Here is an 18431-nt window from a genome sequence, read left to right on the forward strand (position 1 = left end):
AATATTATAACACTTTAAATTTTAATACTTTGCTTTATGATGGTCAAAAAAGGATAGAAATTGTAGTGCCTAGAAAAGCCTCTCTTTCTAGGCTGTGTAGTAGAAATATAGCCACCTTGCACATTGTAAGATTTTTTAAGCTGGCATGTTGGCAGATATAAAATACAGTCGGACCTCCATATATCGAAGTAGCAAATTGCCGGGAAAAAATTCGATATATAGAACTTTCGATATACGGAAACGATCTTATTTTATCATAAAAAAATCCTAAAACATTAAAATAAAAACTAATTTTCGTGTATGAAACCCAATTTATAGTTTACACGAGTATCGGATTAAATGAAAGTTGATGATTAAAAAATTAACAGAAATTACATTTTTACGCCAACCATACATCTTAATATTCTTCGGCAATTCAACTTGAAGGCAACATTAGGGGATTTTGGTTTTAACAATGTGATCGAGAGAAAGGTAAAATATCAATCTTGAATGATTTTTACCGAAGCTAAGAAGACTTGAAATTTTAATCAACAAACAAAAGGGATAATTTGAAACTGATTTTACAGTGTTACTGGTTACAGCTAAGATTTGAAATAAACTTGAGGGAATTTAAGAACTTCAGAACGGAACAACGACTTAACTACATACTCTTCAACCCCAGATTCCTTATGAGTTCCGTAGCAACCTTTAGTGAACGTAATTTTCTATTCTAACCTTCATTTTTCATGAGACAAACAGTCTAAAGAGGAAAAAAAAATCTACGAATGTCTCGAATTTTTTTTCGATATATAGAGATTTTTTCGATATATAGAAACAATTTTTCTATATAATGAACGTAAAAATTTGCTGCAATTTCGATATATAGAAAATTTCGATATGTGGAAGTTCGATATATGGAGGTTCGACCGTAGTTGTTTGCTTAAAAGTTTAGTATTCGTATTGAAAACTGAAACTGATAGATTTTCCCATCAGTGCTGTGTTTTGAAATTCTTGTACGTTGACTTCCAGGTGCGAAAAGTGGCCCACGAAATAGTTTTTGGCCTTCTGACAGAAAAGGAGGGAGAAACTCAGCCAGGAGCCAAGCTGGTGGCCGAATACTGCATTGATTTCTTGGAAACCCATGGAGGTACTTTTTAATGATATGTTGGATTTGTTATTAGAGATGCACCAAATATTCAGTTGTTATTTGTCATACTGCATATTTGGCAGACAAACCAAATATTCAGATAGGCTGAATACTTAAATATTCGGCAACCAAATAGTAAACAAGTTTAAATATTGGATAAGTGTAAAACAAACATATTGTTTTTTACTTTCTTCTATATCTAATACATAGAAGAAAGTATTGGATTCGTGCAAATTTTCAAATTTCGAATTTTGACGGATTCGAACGTTTTGAGGTGTGCTGAGTCCATTTCGACTATTTTTGGAAAATGTCTGTCTGTCTGTGTGTGTGTATGTGTGTGTGTATGTATGTGTGTGTGTATGTGTGTGTGTCACGTCTGTGTGTGACCAGTTTTTTGTGGCCGCTCTACAGCAAAAACTACCGCATGAAATCGAATGAAATTTGGTACACATATGTGCCCCTATGTGAACTTATGCCCTTTGGTTTTTGGCGCGAATTCCTCCAAGGAGGGTGGAGCAATGGGACGTTTTTTGAGTGACGCGTGATTGCTATTCCTCAGGAAGTAACAGGCGGAATCAAAAAAAATTTAGTCCGTATGTTGCCATTAACAGGAACAGGTGCTGATTCAATTTTGGTGTCAATAACTCAAACGGGGGTCGAGCTATAGAACGTTTTTTGTCGTCAATTGTGACTGCTGTATCTCGAGAAATAATGAACGGAATGGAAGAAAAATTTATCGGCAAGTAGCCCTTAGTGGGTATAAGAGCTGATTTTATTTTTGTGTCAACAGCTAAAAAGGGGGTAGCGCAATCGCCCGTTCTTTTTTTCCATTGTGAGTGCCCTATCTCAAGAAGTAATGCTACGTTCTGGTTGAAATTTGGAATATATGTGAATCCATGTGTAAACAGGCTTTTTTTATACATTGCATTTAAGTAACAGTGTATAGTACCATAATACAATATTAATTAAAATTGTTAGTTATTAATTTATCACTGATAGAATACAAGTTTAATGTTTTAAACGACGCCAAGCATGCTTCTCCTAATAATGCGTGTACTGGAAGGATGTACCAATGGGCAGATGTCCCTTTAATAAGACTTAGTATTGTTGAACTTAATATTAATTTAAACATCGTAAACTAAAATTTAAAAAAGATTCAGATAGATATAGCAGGCAAGTCATGCATGATTTATTTGTTTTTTTCCCCCTTCTTCAGTTTTTCCTTTTATTTTTTATGTGTGCAAAAAAGCAAAAATGTCTTTCCCATTTCCATATTTCAAACTTTGAAAATTGACTTTGTTTTAGGAATGACAAGCATCAATTTACGTATGGAGAGTCCTTGTCCAATGAAATTTGACATTTTTTATTTTAAATTCTCTAAGTGCATTGCATGTTTTTTTTTTTTCAAATTGAAACTTTATATCTATATGCTATTCAGGGTTCGAAAGTATCATGATATTTTCAAAAAAATCGGATATTTTGATATATATCCGATATTTTCAATCGGTACAAAGCCGTCAAAAAAATAAATGCATCCTCAAATCACTCTTTATTTACTTATATTATTATTACAATATGCAGACTTAAAATTAAGGTTTCTTTCCTTATTTATATCTAATATTTCATTTTAAGTTTTAATCAATTTTAATGGAGTTAATTTAGCATAAGCTGTTATACTCAATTTTCTTCTGTTAGCTACTTTTACACAGTTCTATGATCCAGAAATAAAAAATATGCATTAGTGGATGCAGTCATTAGACATTTTCTTTCTTTTTTTTGTAACCAACATTTAATATTTAATTAGGCACTTTCAATATGAATTAAAATTGTTACATTACTAATAATTTTATGAATATAAAATAAAAAGGAATATTATATCACTCTGTATTAATGATGCATCAATACATCATAAAAATATAGTACATACCTTTTTGGTTATTTTTAATAATAAATGAACAGTATTACTATGATTCATATACTTTTTATATTGAAAATACTAAGTTGAAAAAAAAAATCAAAATATCATGATATTTTCATAATAAATATTGGATATATATCGTGATATATATCATGATCAGGGTTGGCCGGATTGGACCCAATTGGGTTGGACCCAATGGGTTTTTTTGAAAAAACCCATTTAAAAAAACCCATTATTTAGCCCACTTTTGGGTTTTTTAAAATTTTTTGAGAAGTTTTTAAAAAAAGTAATTAATTTAAATACTTTTACAATTTAAACTTCTTTTCTTATTTGTTCTTCACCACAGACAATGGACATAAAAAATGGAATTTTGAACCTGAATAGTATTTCTTAACTCTTAATGGCATTAAAAAATACTTCAATGATTTTAAATAAATATATTTAACTTTTATCTTTAACTGGTCAATAAATAACTCAAATTATCTTGACTAAGTCCTGTCACGTCTGGTTTTCTCAATATTTGTAGATTGTACTGAGGAAACTACTCTAGCTAAAAGGCTTTCAGGTGAATTATTTTCTGCAACCCGACACGTCACAAATTTCGAATTAACAAGTTATATTTTTTTTAGAAATTAACAGGTTATACAAATGGTCGGACAGAAAACAGAATGGGATGTACAGTATTTTCATTATCTTACAAAAAAGTTTAATATTTCTTAATCTGTACACAGAAATAGAAAAACAGGCAACATAAAATTCAAAGAAATGTCTTGATTAAGCTGGAATTCAGTAAATAGGGATTTAAACTACTTGAGGTTCTACAGTAGTTTTGCATAAAAAAAATGAAATACAATAAAGTAAAATGCAAAAAAAAAAAAAAAAAAAAGTAGTAATTAAAAACGAGCAATAGATTTTATCACTCAAGAAGTAATTTTGCCCTAACTGTTGGTAATCATGGAAAGTAAAAAATCTGAAACTTCACCATTCTTGGGTTTCGTCATCTTTCATACTCTTCTTCAGAAAACGCTGAATTTTAACTCGTTTTCCAGCTTTTTTTACCCCAAGACAACTCTTGTGCTTTGTTCATATAATTCGCTACAATATGCTACAAGTACCCTACATTTTCCCTAAAAAAAGACAAAAAAACCATATTTCTTTAAAAAAACCCAGCTTTAGTTGGGTTTTTTGGGTTTTATTTAAAAAAAACCTAAAAAACCCTGGGTCCATGGGCTTTTAAAAAAAAACCTGGGTTTTTGCCAACCCTGATCATGATATGTATCGACTGATGTATATCGGCAAACCCTGGTGCTATTATGATAAAAATTAGTGCATCAACTGTGTTTTCTTTTGCTTCAGGCCCTGCTGCCACAAAGGAAGTGTTTTATGTGTTGGCTCTTCTGCAAGACATCTTTGGTGTGCTGCCCAAAACCAAAGTCAAAGCTGCCTGTGAAACCATCTTTAAAGTGATGACCCTCAGCAATGCAGTAGGTATTTTCATGTGTGGTCATTTCAGGAACAGTCGACCCTCGTTTATCGCGGTCAATTCGTTCCAGACTTCACCGCGATGACTGAATTTCCGCAAAATAGGATTCTGTATTTATAAACCGAATACAGGGTTGGGTTTTGGACTGTCCAAAACTGGTTTAGGACAGGACAGGTGGTTTTTACCGTCCAAAACTGTCTAAAACTGTCCAAAAGTGTCCGAAACTGTCTTAAACTGTCCAAAACTATGCTAAAGCTAAGTGTAATCTAATCAATTATTATTTACTGCACTATTCGTAATGCATAAACAGTGGCGTAGCTAGACCCGACTTTCGGGGGGGGGGGGTTACTTCTTATATAATATATATATGTATATATATATATATATATATATATATATATATATATATATATATATATATATATATATATATATACATATATATATATATATACATATATATATATATATATATGTATGTATAATCGCTTGGAATTTTTCCCTTTTCTTCTTTTTTTTTCTTTCTCTTCTCTCTTCTTTTTCTCTTTTTTTTGAGACTAACTTTTCGGGGGGGGGGGGGTTTGTCCCCCAAACCCCCCCCCCCTAGCTACGCCCCTGTGCATAAATATAGATATTAATGAGGTTTAATTAATGAGTATTTGATAATATTTTTCTCCAAAATGATTTTACTGAAAAAAAAATTGCCAGTAACTATTACATAAAAACTTCCTTGTGTAACAGTTGGTAGAGTTATGAAAGGGAATTCACAACACTACCAAGACAACTGATTTCATTTCTATTTATAACTCAAAGGAATGTTATTAAATGTGCAGTATTTAGGTGCAAAAAAAAAAAAAAAGCTTATTTTTTTTGAATGGTTTTTGCAAATAAGTTTTACATGATGCTTTAACAAAAATTATTTTTTTAAATCATAGATTGAAGAACAAGAAATTGATGATTAAACACTTCTGTTATAAAACTTATGAATTAAAAAAAAATAGCACATTTTTAATATAATACATTCTGTAACTATAAAAAATTGTAATTTATTGCATTTAAGTCAATTATTGCACTATATTTTGAACACTTTCTTTTGCACATGCATAAATGTCAAAAAATTTGGTTTATAGAAGAAAAAAAAAAAAAAAAACTCCTGCATACATATTGAAATTTTTAAGGAAGAATTTAATTTCTATGTAACTAGATTAAAATGAGCCACATAAATAAGTACATATATATTCATACTTGAATGTTCACAATGAATAAATATATTAAATAGTCAAATAGAAAGAAAAAAAGACACATTTTGTTCTGTTTCTGATATTTTCTTACAGAATATAGTTTTCCAAAAAGTAGTTTTCGACACTTTTGGACACAAGGGTTTTGAATAGAACTTGTTTACCCTGCTTCCATTTGCACGCATGCATAAACATAAGGAAATTTGGTTACTAATGTTGAAAAAAAAATTAAATTAACTCATGCATACCAATTGAAATTTTAATCAAGAATTCAACTTCTATGTAACTAGATTAAAATCAGCTGCATAAATAAGTTGAATGTTCTCGTTTAATAAATGTTCAATATAAAACATTACTTTGATACATTTTATTCTGTTTTTTTTCATCTTTTATCACAGAATTCAATTTTTCTAAAAATATAGTTTTGGACACTTTCGGACAGTTTTGGACACAAGGGTTTTGGACAGGACGGTAAAAACCAGGGTTTTTACCATGGTTTTTACCGTAGTGTCCAAAACCTTGCCAACCCTGACCGAATATTTTCCTAATTAGAGCGCATGAAACTTACTTTACGACAGCTTAAATAGGTTTCTAAACGTAGTTAGAACCCCCTAGACATGAACAGCATTCTTTGCCACCATTACATTTGTATTACAGTCAAACCTTGATATCTCCTACCTCCTTATCTTGAAACCCTTGATGTCTCGAACAAAAAATTTTCCCCAGCATTTTCTATAAAAACCCCTATGTATTTTCCATAGTTATCTCGAAATTTATTTTTCGAAACCCTCGATATGTCGAAATTTTTGCACAGAAGCAAGTTTCGATTGTCGTTTTGCTTTGGCTATTTTTGTAGTAAAACCAGTTCCAGGGACAATTGCTTAACGTTTTTCGTCCCTCTTCTTGGAAATTTTGTGAATAGGGGATTGGGGCAAGATAATAGGGGAGTGTTGGCATGAAGGAGGTGTAGTGTTTTCCCCAGAGTTTAGAATCTTTGTGCATTTCTCTCGAACATGTTGTCCATTTTGAGGAAAGGGGTTCGATTTTTCGTCCGTCAGTTTTAGAGCGAAAACGGAAAATGCGTTCCTCCTTTTCTTCATTCAGCTTTTTTAACTCCTACAAAATGGCTGCTGAGAACTTTTTGACTGTGAGGTTACTGGATAAAAATAAAATTAGAATTTTTAAATTTTTAGGTGAAAAAACCAAGTTGAAATTGTTGTTCATTTCAAAATTTCATCCTGTGCAGTTTCGACAATAAGAAAATTTCAAATCTAGTGAAATATTGAAGGCTAATTTATTGATCGTAATTCGAAGTGGTCCCTTAGTACATATATAAATGCATATAGCGTACGTGTGTGTAAATGCGAGAGTTACTAGTGTAATTTTTTAAAAACCTTGATTACTCGAAAACTCCATATCTCGAAAAAAATTTCCATCCCGAGAGATTCGAGATATCGAGGTTGTACTGTACTTAATATATTGCACAAAATTAGACGAAATATATATCACGTTGTTAACCATTGAGAAATAAACTACACACACACACATGAAGTTCTTACAATCTATCTACTAATCTATGAAAATAGCTCAACTTTTTCGATGATGAATTAATTGCCAGTTAGTGACCCTATGAGCCCCGTTCTTTCTCTTTACATTTATCCTCATTAAAGGTGTTAAGTATACACCGTATACCACTTACAAAGCTAGTACAGTCGAACCTTGATATCTCGAAACCCTTGATGTCACGAAAAAACATTTTTCCCCTGCATTTTATATAAAACCCCAATGTATTTTCCACAGTTATCTGGAAATTTATTTTTCGAAACCCTCGATATGTCGAAATTTTTGCACAAAAGCAAGTTTCAGTTGTCGTTTTTCTTAGGCAATTTTTGTAGTAAAACCAGTTCCAGGGACCAGTTTTCATCTCTCTTCTTGGGAACTTTGATTAGGCTACTGAAAATTTTTTTGAATGTGGAGAGCTACTGGTTGAAGATAAGGATTTTTGAATTTTTAGGTGAAAAACCAAGTTTAAGTTGTTCATTTCAAAATCTCTTCCCGTGCACTTTCGACAATTATAAAATTTCAAATCTAGTAAAATATTGAAGACTACTTTATTGATCGTAATTCAAAGTGGTCTGATATTACATATATAAATGCATATAGCGTATGTGTATGTAATTGTGAGAATTTCTAGTGTAATTTTTTCAAAATCTTGGTAACTCAAAAGAGGTTGTACTGTACATTGTTGAACACCATTTATAGATGCATTTACATCCCCTAGTAGTAATACAGTGATTTATATTTCCCAGTCGGTGTTTAACGGTTAAAATGAGACAGCGATTCCCTTCACTTTCTACGGTGATTTTATACCTCCACTCCCTCAATGAGTACAACTACACGCCTCAAAAGAGCTCAGCTTACTTAAAAACAGGGTTGGCAAGTTTTTGCCAGAGGCGGAAAAAACCACAGTTTTCACCGCCTGGCAAAAATAGGTTTTTTCCAGTTTTTGCCAAAGTGGCAAAAATAGATTTTGTGTTAACAACTTACGGACAGTTCTTTTTCCTTTTATATAAAAGTAAAAGCATGAAAAGATTTTGATAAAAGGCTTTGCCATTTTCTGTAGAGTGAGCTAGTATCACAGCAGAGTGAATATAGAATGCACATATTGATCAGCTTTTTCTTCTTCTTTTTAAATTCTTCTCTTGGCTATCCATTTTCCCAGTAAGTGAGAAAAAATGCATTATTTCTTTAGTGAGGAAAAGTTAAAGTTTTTCTATATTCAAGTAAATATTCTGTTATTAATTAAATAACTTAAAAATCTTATTGGGATCAAAAAAAAAAAAAAAAGTGATTAATTAAATATATATATATATATAATTAGAATTCAATCTTTTTATTAATTTACTAAGCTTAAGTAAACATTCTTTGTTTTAGCATTGAAGGAATTGGCTCATTCTGAAAAAATTGTTTTAGCAAATATTTAAAATCTTAAGTTTTGCAATTCCAACATTTGTTTTCTATTTATTTTCACCTTATAAATTAGAAGTAACATAGAGAGACATAATTAAAATATTAAAGAGCATTATTTATATTGTCACTATTTCATGATTAACACTACAATGCTACTTTATTTGCAATTAGGTTTTTGCCATTTTTTCCATTTTTGCCGTTTTTTTTCCATTTTTGCCATGGTTTTTTCCATTGGCCCAGCAAAAATACCTTTTTGCCGGCAAAAAGCCCAACCCTGCTTAAAACGACATGCATTGTTATTCTTTTGTAGGAAAAAGTTAACACGAGCGCATCCAAAAGGCTAGTTACTGAATTTGAAAAAAAAAAACTGAAAAAAAAACTGAAAAACCGCGATGTATTGAAGCCGCGAAAGTTGAAGCGCGAAGTAGTGAGGGATGACTGTGATGCATCAATATTAGTTCAATACATTCTTGGCATCGTCTTTTGGTAGTTTGCACAGTTGTGCAGTGTACAAAAGTTACTTACTCATATTGTTTTAAAAAGAATGTCTAATTCTGGTAGAAAAAAGACCTAATCTGGCTTTCATTTGATGAAATCAAAAATGAAGCCAGTATTTCGTATCATAAAGGGTCTATATATACATGCATACTAATATGTTAATCAAGTCGAACATTTCAATCAATATTTCCCCGCAGAAAGCTATTTTATTTATTTAATTTAGTTACAAGAATTTGTTCTAATCTCTTTAATTAATCAAGAAATTAGGTATAATGTGACTGTTGAATAACTGTTAATTACATGGAACCTTAATTACCTTCCGAAAATTGTTTTTTTTCGCGAATAGTATTTAAACCAAAAAAAAAAACCCGGTTTAAACCAAAAAAACCTGGTTTAAACCCCAAAAACCGTTTTTTTTTTTTGGTTTTTTTTGAAAAAAACCGGTTTTTTTTACCAACCTTGGTAGAAACTAAAAACAGGCTAAAGAAATAATATATAAGGATATTGTTACGAGTTTGATGCAAGTTCAAACTTTCTTAAAATGAGGACACAGCTCTTGAAGAAAACACAGGAGATTTAATTACAACTATATACAAGAAACATCGTTAACAACTGCTAAATTAACCATAGCAATTAGGCAAATATCAATCAACACCGTAAACTCAACGGTCCCACACTTATTCACATCAAAATATGCAAAAACACAGCCCAAAGCCTAATACGCACTTCCAGCGGAATGCTGAAAACAAGACTCCACAGTTAGAAAACAAACTGACTCCCCCATTCACAAGACGCCCGGCGTTTTATACCAGCAAAGAGATATCCAGAAAATCCTACAATGTTCTACCAATTTCTCATATTTTCTTTTTATTCCAATCACAAATCTTATCATTCAGAAATGGGGGGGGGGGCGTCTACTTCAGTCGAATGTTAGGGGGCTGTATGTACATCACAAGAAGCTATTTATAGGCTATGTTACTAAGATAATTTTAGGTGAAAAATAATGGAATAAATGCCAAAGTTAGCCAGATCACGACACATTAATCATAAAACAATTACTATTTACAAAATTTATGACAATATTACTAATTTTGATACTCATTTGTTATAATTAATTTTTAAATGATTGATTAAATTAACTATTAGCAATTAATCAAATTGCTGACTAAGAGGAACGATTTACTGCTGTAAATATATTTTTTCTAGCACTTTGTGCAAGAAAGAACTATTAATGTTGAAATACGTGAAATACACCGCCAGCTCAGTCATTTCCAGCCGAGGACTGCAGTTTCGTGCTTATGGGCTGATGAGTGCTTATAAGCACGAAACTGCAGTCCTCGGCTGGAAATGACTGAGCTGGCGGTGTATTTCACGTATTTCTGCTTTAACCCTGGCTAAGGGCGGTAATTTACTGAATATAAATGTTGGTATATTTTCTGTTTAGCTGCTTTCACAGGTCTTTTCATGCTGTCAAAAAATGTTGGAGTATATATATATATATATATATATATATATATATATATATATATATATATATATATATATATATATATATAATATATATATATATATATATATATATATATGGGGAAGGAGTTGTTCATTCTTAAGTACTTATTGTATTAGAGTATTTTTAATTTGTGTTAAAACACTTCTGTACTTCAGCTGCATGATACGTGTAATTTATTTGTTTCAGCAGCTGATCCTATATTAAATTCAGGGGCCAATCCAGGATTTTTTTCTCGCTACCTATTTTTGTGAAAGTATTGCATCATTCTATTTTTGTGAAAGTTTTTTTTTAATCAGCATTGTTTTTGTGAATTTTTAGAGACATCCTAAGTTTTGTAAAAAAGAAGTAGAATAAGTGAAATTTTAGTTCCAGAAGTGTATATGTCATTTAGTATTATTTTTAACAGGTTTCGTTTTTTTGGGGAGGTAGGGAGCTAAAAATCTAAGAAGTGCGAAAAATACCATCGTGATTTCAGCTTAATGGGCTATGTACTGTGTACAATATAGGAAATTATGAGAAAAACGGTTCCTTAAAACAGATGTTAAAAGATTGCGACAATATTGCATAAATACACTTTGGCGAGAAACATTTAAAAATTATTTAAAATACTACAAAAAGGTTGCTATTTAAGCGATTGTTCATATAAACCTGCTTAGAATTTTATTTTATGAGTAAATTTTGTTCTAAACAGAGAAACATATTTTATATTTTAAAATGTGAATTTTTGTGAAATTTTTGATGTCTTTGTGAAGCTACTGATTTTATTACTTGATTTTTGTGAAAGTACCGATTTCGAAACAAGATTTTTGTGAAGATACCGAAAAACGGTAGCAAAATCAGCCTGTATTGGGCCCTGCAATTGCTTGAAAAAAATTGTTACAAAAAAAACACAAAGTACTTGGAACAAATTAAAATAAATCATTCTGTATCGTACAATGAACTGTATAAAATGATTTTGGGCTGTAAAAATTTGCCTATTCAGGTATTGCCTGATGTACCGAGTACATATGAATGCATTTTTTATAGGTTTTCTGAAGTAATAAACATTATCTTCAGAAGTGCTATTTCTTTATAAACGGCTCTGATTTTCAAGCAAAAGTATCTAAGCACTATATTAATCAATAAATTCATAAGGATAATTTTTCTTTTTCACTTTTCTTGTAAAGTTCCCCAAAAGTTTTTCCTTCTTCACTGATGAAGTATTTAAGCTACGCTGTGTCATAATGATCTACTGTATTAGTTAATGCTACAATGGTTTATATCTTCTCTATTGTTTGAGAATAATCGAGTGTAAATGCTTTTTTTCATTTTGCAATGCCATGAAGGTAAAGTTTTGTGTTTATGCACTGTAGGGGAGTTCAAAAATACATGTAAAAAAAGTTTTCCTAGATACCGGGATACCCCTCAATATTTTTAGACTTGTGGATAGCGATATACTAGAAGAATTTTAGCTTCCTGTTTCAACTGAAAGAGGGGTGCTCAACCCCCTCCCCCAAACTTCATCAGTATGGGGACGGTGGTTGAAAAAATACTTTGAACAGAAAAAACAATGCTACATATTGGAAATCATTGTTAATTTGGATGCAAACTCAAGTGGTATTATAATTTGGCGATATAGTGGCAATCTTTCGGTCGCCAAGTTTTTTCGCCAACTTGGCGATTTTTTTTTTTTTTTTAAATTTAAATCTGGTTTTTAATTTGGACACTGTTGGTGATATTTATACTAGACTAGCTGCATTGCCCGGCTTTGCCCGGTCTATTTTGAAAACAAAAATTGTGTCAAGTGACGTATATTCAACAATCAGGCATAAATAAAAGAAAAAAAAATCATCATGCAAAATTTCCCCTCCAAGCAATGACGACAGATATTAAAATACTTTTAAGAAATTAAAATAAAGTGAGAAAGATGGATTTAAAAGGCGTAACCATGGAAACACAAAATAAAATAAGTTTCAGGATTGAAAATGAGAAAGATGGAAATAATGGATTCAAAAAGCGTTACCGTGGAAACGCAAAATAAAATGGTTAAAAACTTGAATAGAGAACAGATTTTTGAACTTCATTTAAATCGCTCGTAACTTTTTTTCTAATGGAGATAGCGGGTTAAACTTCCGACCATAGGTCGAGTTAGTAAAAAAGGTAGCTCTTTTCAATGGTGTCAAAAAGAAAACTGTAGGACAATTCCTTCACTTTTTATTGATAAATTTAATGAAGAAAGTAGTGCCTAAATTTCAGCTAAGCCTAAACAAATTTGAGCTAAAAACGTAAATAACTCCCACCGCAATTAAGTTAGAGCGTTGGAACAAATGGCGTAGAATGCGGAAAATTCTTCCCTTTCCAACGATATATAATATTACTAATTGCGAGTCATTTTTCACCCCCATATTCGAGAATTTATGTGAAAATTGGGCCTAAATTGGACTAAAAAAAAGAAACTATTCATGGAATTGTTTTCTAACTGGTCTGCAAACCTTCTCAGGACTTAAAGGAACAAATTGTGAAAATTTCAGCGAAATCGGGCCGGGTAGTTCTCGAGTTTTGCGAGTTCAAACACACAGACGCTTTTTGGAGACTTCATTTTATACTATGTAGAGATTAGAGAGTCAACTATTGAATCACATTAAAATTACCAATAATGGGGAAATAGCATTAAATTGGTGTAAAAAGTCATGTGATGGACACATCAGCTTGTATGTACTGTGATGATACAGTAATCAATAAGGACAGATCAATGTAAATTACTCGTACACTTTTTTCTTTTTTCCATATTTCTTTTACAATGTAATCAAAAATTCTTGAATCTTTGTAGTATTATGGTGTGAACTGCTTATTTCTCGCGACAATTCTTTGCTTTCCTATGAATTTTTTTAAACGTGTCAAGAAGAACTTTACGTGCACCTCGTATATCACTATTTAATTATAATTGATTACTGATTTTTTTTTCTTTTAATTCTCTCTTTATTGGAATTTTAAAAGTCATTTTGTCCTTTTTAATTCATTTGTGTGTATTTATTGCAAGTTACATAGAAATGGAAGTTAATGTTATTTATTTCTTTTGTCTAGGTTTTGTCTTCCAATTGCCTGAAAACTCTGAACTGTCTGTTCAGCATGAAGCCAAAGCCAGAACACTTGCCTGCGGATATGAACGCTCGCATTATAAATGTATGCAATTTTTTGTTAAATATCAATTATTCAATGATGAAGTGATTTAGCGTAAAATAAAAATTGTGAATGAGTTGCAATTATCATGCTAGGTTTTGGATCATATTCAATTCTTTTGACAGAGATAATGGGGTCGTTTCCAAACTTTTAAAAATATTTTTAAAAGAGCATGCTTAAAAACATTTTTTGTAATTTGTTTAAATTTAGTATTAAAAAAAAAAAACTTAAATCAGTGTACTTTCATTGTTTACATTTCTTGCCGATGACATCACAAATGATGAAATGTCATTCTGTGTTGCCATCCACAGAGCAAAATATTTAATTTGCATCTTTACTCGCATGTATTGGCAACGATATGGTTGATGGCAAGCGTAGAGTGCAATATTTAATTCACTTCTTGATTATCATAATGTGGAACAATGTGGAAAAGTACATCATTTGTGACGTCATCAAGACTACGCCTTGTTTCAAAAATCGGACCTTTAAAAAAATAATTAAACAATAACTGTTGGGAAAATGAAAGTATTTTCTGGGTCCATGTTATTATTATTATTATTATTATTTTTTTTTTTTGCTTATTCTATCAATGTCAGTGACTAAAAGTACTACTTTTGACTGAAGGAAACAACCCATTATAGTTGAGTACAATATCTGAAAAAAAAAAAAAACAAGGTCCAATGGTTTCTTGATAAATGAAGTCATTTTTGAAAAAAGTTTCTGCCTTAGTTGTAAGAGCACTCGCATGCAACCAAACAGTGTTAATGAACATTATCAAATCACCATTATTTTTTAGTTGTAGAAAAGTTCAATTTGCATATCTTCGTTACTGTATCAAATGCAAATACAACATTTGATGCAATTTGTATTAAAATTCAGCTTTGTGAATGGTTGCTACAGGAATAAAGAAAGAAAATATTTTATTTTATTCATTTATATTTTTTTAAATCAAAATATTTGTCCTCGTGTATTTTCCAGGTCCTGTACAATTATGAGCCCAACATCAACGAAAGTCAACCCCTCACTTGTTGGCTTGAAGTGATGGAATCTGCTTTCATCAACCTGAAATCGTAAGTCTTTTCATGATATGTTTATTTTCCTAACCCTGCACAGGGTTCAGCAGACTTAAGAAACTAAAAGCTGCAAATGTTTTAACTTCTACCCCAATATATTTAAAATAACACTAATTTAAGTATTTTGTGCAAGGCTACAAAATTTTAGACAAACCTTTCAACATGCTACTTGCTTACTTGCCAACTCTACTTTTTTTAACGGGAGATTCCCGTTTTTTGTTTCCACCTTCCAATTTTCCTTTTTTTTTACGGGTTTCTCCCGTTTTTGCAGTTTTTTAGTCAATCATAAAAAAGTTTCACTTTCTTCTCAATAGATGGCGCCCTTTTCTAGTTTACCAATGTCAGGGATAAGAATTTCACCAATTAATAACTTATTTAGTATAAATGAGTTTTTTGGAAGCTTTCCACGTTGCATGTTCAACAAAGCACGTGCTTTGCCGAAAATTGCAGCAAATTTCAATCTTTTTGCATCTTGAAAATAATTCAATTGTTTTGAAAGTTTGAAGTTATTTTGACATATGCTACCCGATACCTACTTATTTTATGCTTTATTTTCATTATACATTAATTTTTTTTCCGGATTTTAGTAATTAAATTTTTGTAGATACTCTTTCGGTAGAGACTGGGGAATGTACAAAACTTTAAGCTAATTCACTCCTTATTATTTGATTTTTCCTTTGCAGTATGTTTTTCGTGCTGCTACCAATTAGCTTACATCTGCGAAAAATCCCCATTACACTTCAAATTTAGTATTCATGTTATTTAAAAGCATAATTTAATAATTCTGTTGTGAAGATATGTCGCTGGTGAATGACTTATATTCTTGTAGTGGAATCTCCTGTTTTTTTTCTTCGAAGGTTGGCAAGTAGTATGTACTTGCTTTGCATTTTTGTATTTGGATGCTTAATTTTTTTGAAGCTATTGAAAAAGTCCTTTATTTTGAGTTTGGAAATCGAGTATGAACCCTATAGGAAGAATCAATATTTGTGTGTGCGAAACCCACTTACAGGGGCCAATCCAGGATTTTTTTCTCGCTACCTATTTTTGTGAAAGTATTGCGTCATTCTATTTTTGTGGACGTTTTTTTTTTTATCATTAGCACTGTTTTTGTGAAATTTTAGAAAGAGGCATCCTCATTTTTGTAAAAGAGGAGTAGAATAAGTGAAATTTTAGTTCCAAAAGTGTAAATGTCATCTAGTATTATTTTTAACAGGTTTTGTTTTTTTTTTGGGGGGGGGGGGAGCTGAAAACCTAAGAAGTAAAAAAATACCATCGTAATTTCAGCTTAATGGGCTATGTACTGTGTACAAAATAGGAAATTATGAGAAAACCGGTCGCTCGAAACAGATGTTGAAAGATTGCGATAATATTGCATAAATACACTTTGCGAGAAACAACTAAAAATTAGTTAAAATACTACAAAAAGGTAGCAATTGTTCATATAAACCTGCTTAGAATTTTATTTTATGAGTAAATTTTGTTTTAAACAGAGAAACAAATTTTATATTTTAAAATGCAAATTTTTGAAATTTTTATGAAGCTACCGATTTTATTACTTGATTTTTGTGAAAGTACCGATTTCAAAAACAAGATTTTTGTGAAGGTACCGAAAAACAGTAGCAAAATCAGCCTGTATTGGGCCCTGACTTAGGTTTTTACTGCAAACATTAAAAAGATGAAAGTTCAATTCTAAGTGTTTGGTTCAAAGTTTGATGGTTGTAACTGTTGCAGGTTGGACGAACGCCTGTGCCTCCTCCATTTGCCTGCCTTCACTTCTCGCGCAGTCAAGTGCTGGCTCCAGCGGGAAGCAAGAGGTCTTGCCCTCGGTGGAATTCACTCTCAAGGTTCGTATTGCTAGTTTCTGGAAAACGCCTTTAATCAATTTACTGATGGTTGGGGGGGGGGGATACTTACTTTTTTTGTTTTATTTAAGTAAATAATTAAATGTTTATCATAAAAGGGAAATAATTTGATTCATTTGACATTATCTTTTATCTTCTATATATATAAAAATGAATGTTTGTCTGTATGTCATCCATGAACTCGAAAACTACCCGGCAGATTTGGCTGAAACTTTCACCGTTTGTTATTTTTGGTACCGGGAATGTTTATGGACCGGTTCGAAAAAAATCCGATCGATAGTTCCTTTTTTATTCCAATTTAAGTCACAATCCATTGGATAAATACGAATAAAATTAATTCGCGTGAAAGATCTCATTGATAAGAAGCCATTTTTCTTGAGCTTGAACAAATAAATTCTTTCTTTATTGTTTTATGGCTTTTCATGCAACGGGGGAATTTAAAACTTTTTATATTTGATATTTTTAGCGATGGATTGATCTCGCAAACTGCGTGAGTACAGAATTTGAGTACAGTCACTGGATACCTGGACCGATTATTATGAAAATTGCTGTATATATGTATTTTTCCACGGAGAAGGTGCATCATATGCTCATTGAAGCCACTGGCCACCAGGTGGCACTGCAGAGTAGCAACTTCTGCCCCGTTCAACTGATTGTCATCAAAATCAGTATAATGATGTATTTTTTTGTTGGCGTAGCAACGCGCCTCGGGTACAGCTAGTTTTATATAAATTTAGTTTAACTTATGCAGTTATCTTTTAAGATCCAAGTACTTTTAGAGAAGTCTTTTTTTTTTCTTCCCCAGCAACGATGCTATTATTTCAGTTCGAATGAATTCTTCCTTACTTCCCCTTATTTTTATTTATTCATTTATTCTTATCCAACTATCAGTGTTTGTTCATTTGTTATACTACAATCTTTGGCCCTGACAACCTGTCATTTATTGCAGACTGAATAAGAAACTACAGCATTAATTCAAACTTAGTTTTTGTTCTGGAGCTTGCTCATTGTATTTGCATGAATGTGACATTTTTACACTTATATTTGCCCTTCATTTTTAGAATTAAGGCTTTTAACTGATGTATTTTCGAAGATGTATCAGAGGGTGAACTGTTTTTTGTGTTTAAAAATTAACAGCTTGTTTGTATTGCGGGTGTGATCGTATGGTCACAAGCGGAACAGAGGTAAAAATCATTGTTTTTTAAGTGAAAAAGTTTTTTTTTTTCAGAAAATTGATCCTCCATGTAATAATACATAATGGCTCGTTATATTGTAATACATCACAAAGCAAGTTAAAGCTTAAAACTCCTCGAATAAAGTGCAAATATACGTTTAACAATGTCATGTCTGTGCGAATGGATTGAGCAAGGTTTGGAACTTCTGCGGCCAAAATTTTCTATGTTTATCAGGGGTCGAAGTAGTCCTATATATCCTATATTTCCTATACTTTCAAAAAAGCATCAAAATCGTCCTATATTTCCTATATTTTTCAAAAATGTCGTATATTTCCTATATTCTCGTTTTATACCGTAAATATCTTTTAAAAAGAACGGCAAATAAACTTTCTGACATCGGATTTTTCTCTGAAAGTACG

At 31.5% G+C, this 18431-nt stretch overlaps 1 protein-coding gene across 1 annotated transcript in view; it reads left to right on the forward strand.

The window, feature by feature from the left end:
• Positions 1-16819, forward strand: part of LOC129232796 (RRP12-like protein) — a gene marked incomplete at its 3' end in the record, with an annotated part of 50700 nt that extends 33881 nt beyond the window's left edge. The window contains 5 exon segments of the mRNA XM_054866897.1: positions 1009-1126; positions 4401-4528; positions 13807-13905; positions 14881-14972; positions 16707-16819. Of these exon segments, the coding sequence (XP_054722872.1) occupies positions 1009-1126; positions 4401-4528; positions 13807-13905; positions 14881-14972; positions 16707-16819 (550 nt within the window).
• Positions 16820-18431: the final 1612 nt, after the last annotated feature.

The sequence above is a fragment of the Uloborus diversus genome, unplaced genomic scaffold (genome assembly GCF_026930045.1).
Source record: "Uloborus diversus isolate 005 unplaced genomic scaffold, Udiv.v.3.1 scaffold_14, whole genome shotgun sequence".
NCBI lineage: Eukaryota > Metazoa > Arthropoda > Arachnida > Araneae > Uloboridae > Uloborus > Uloborus diversus.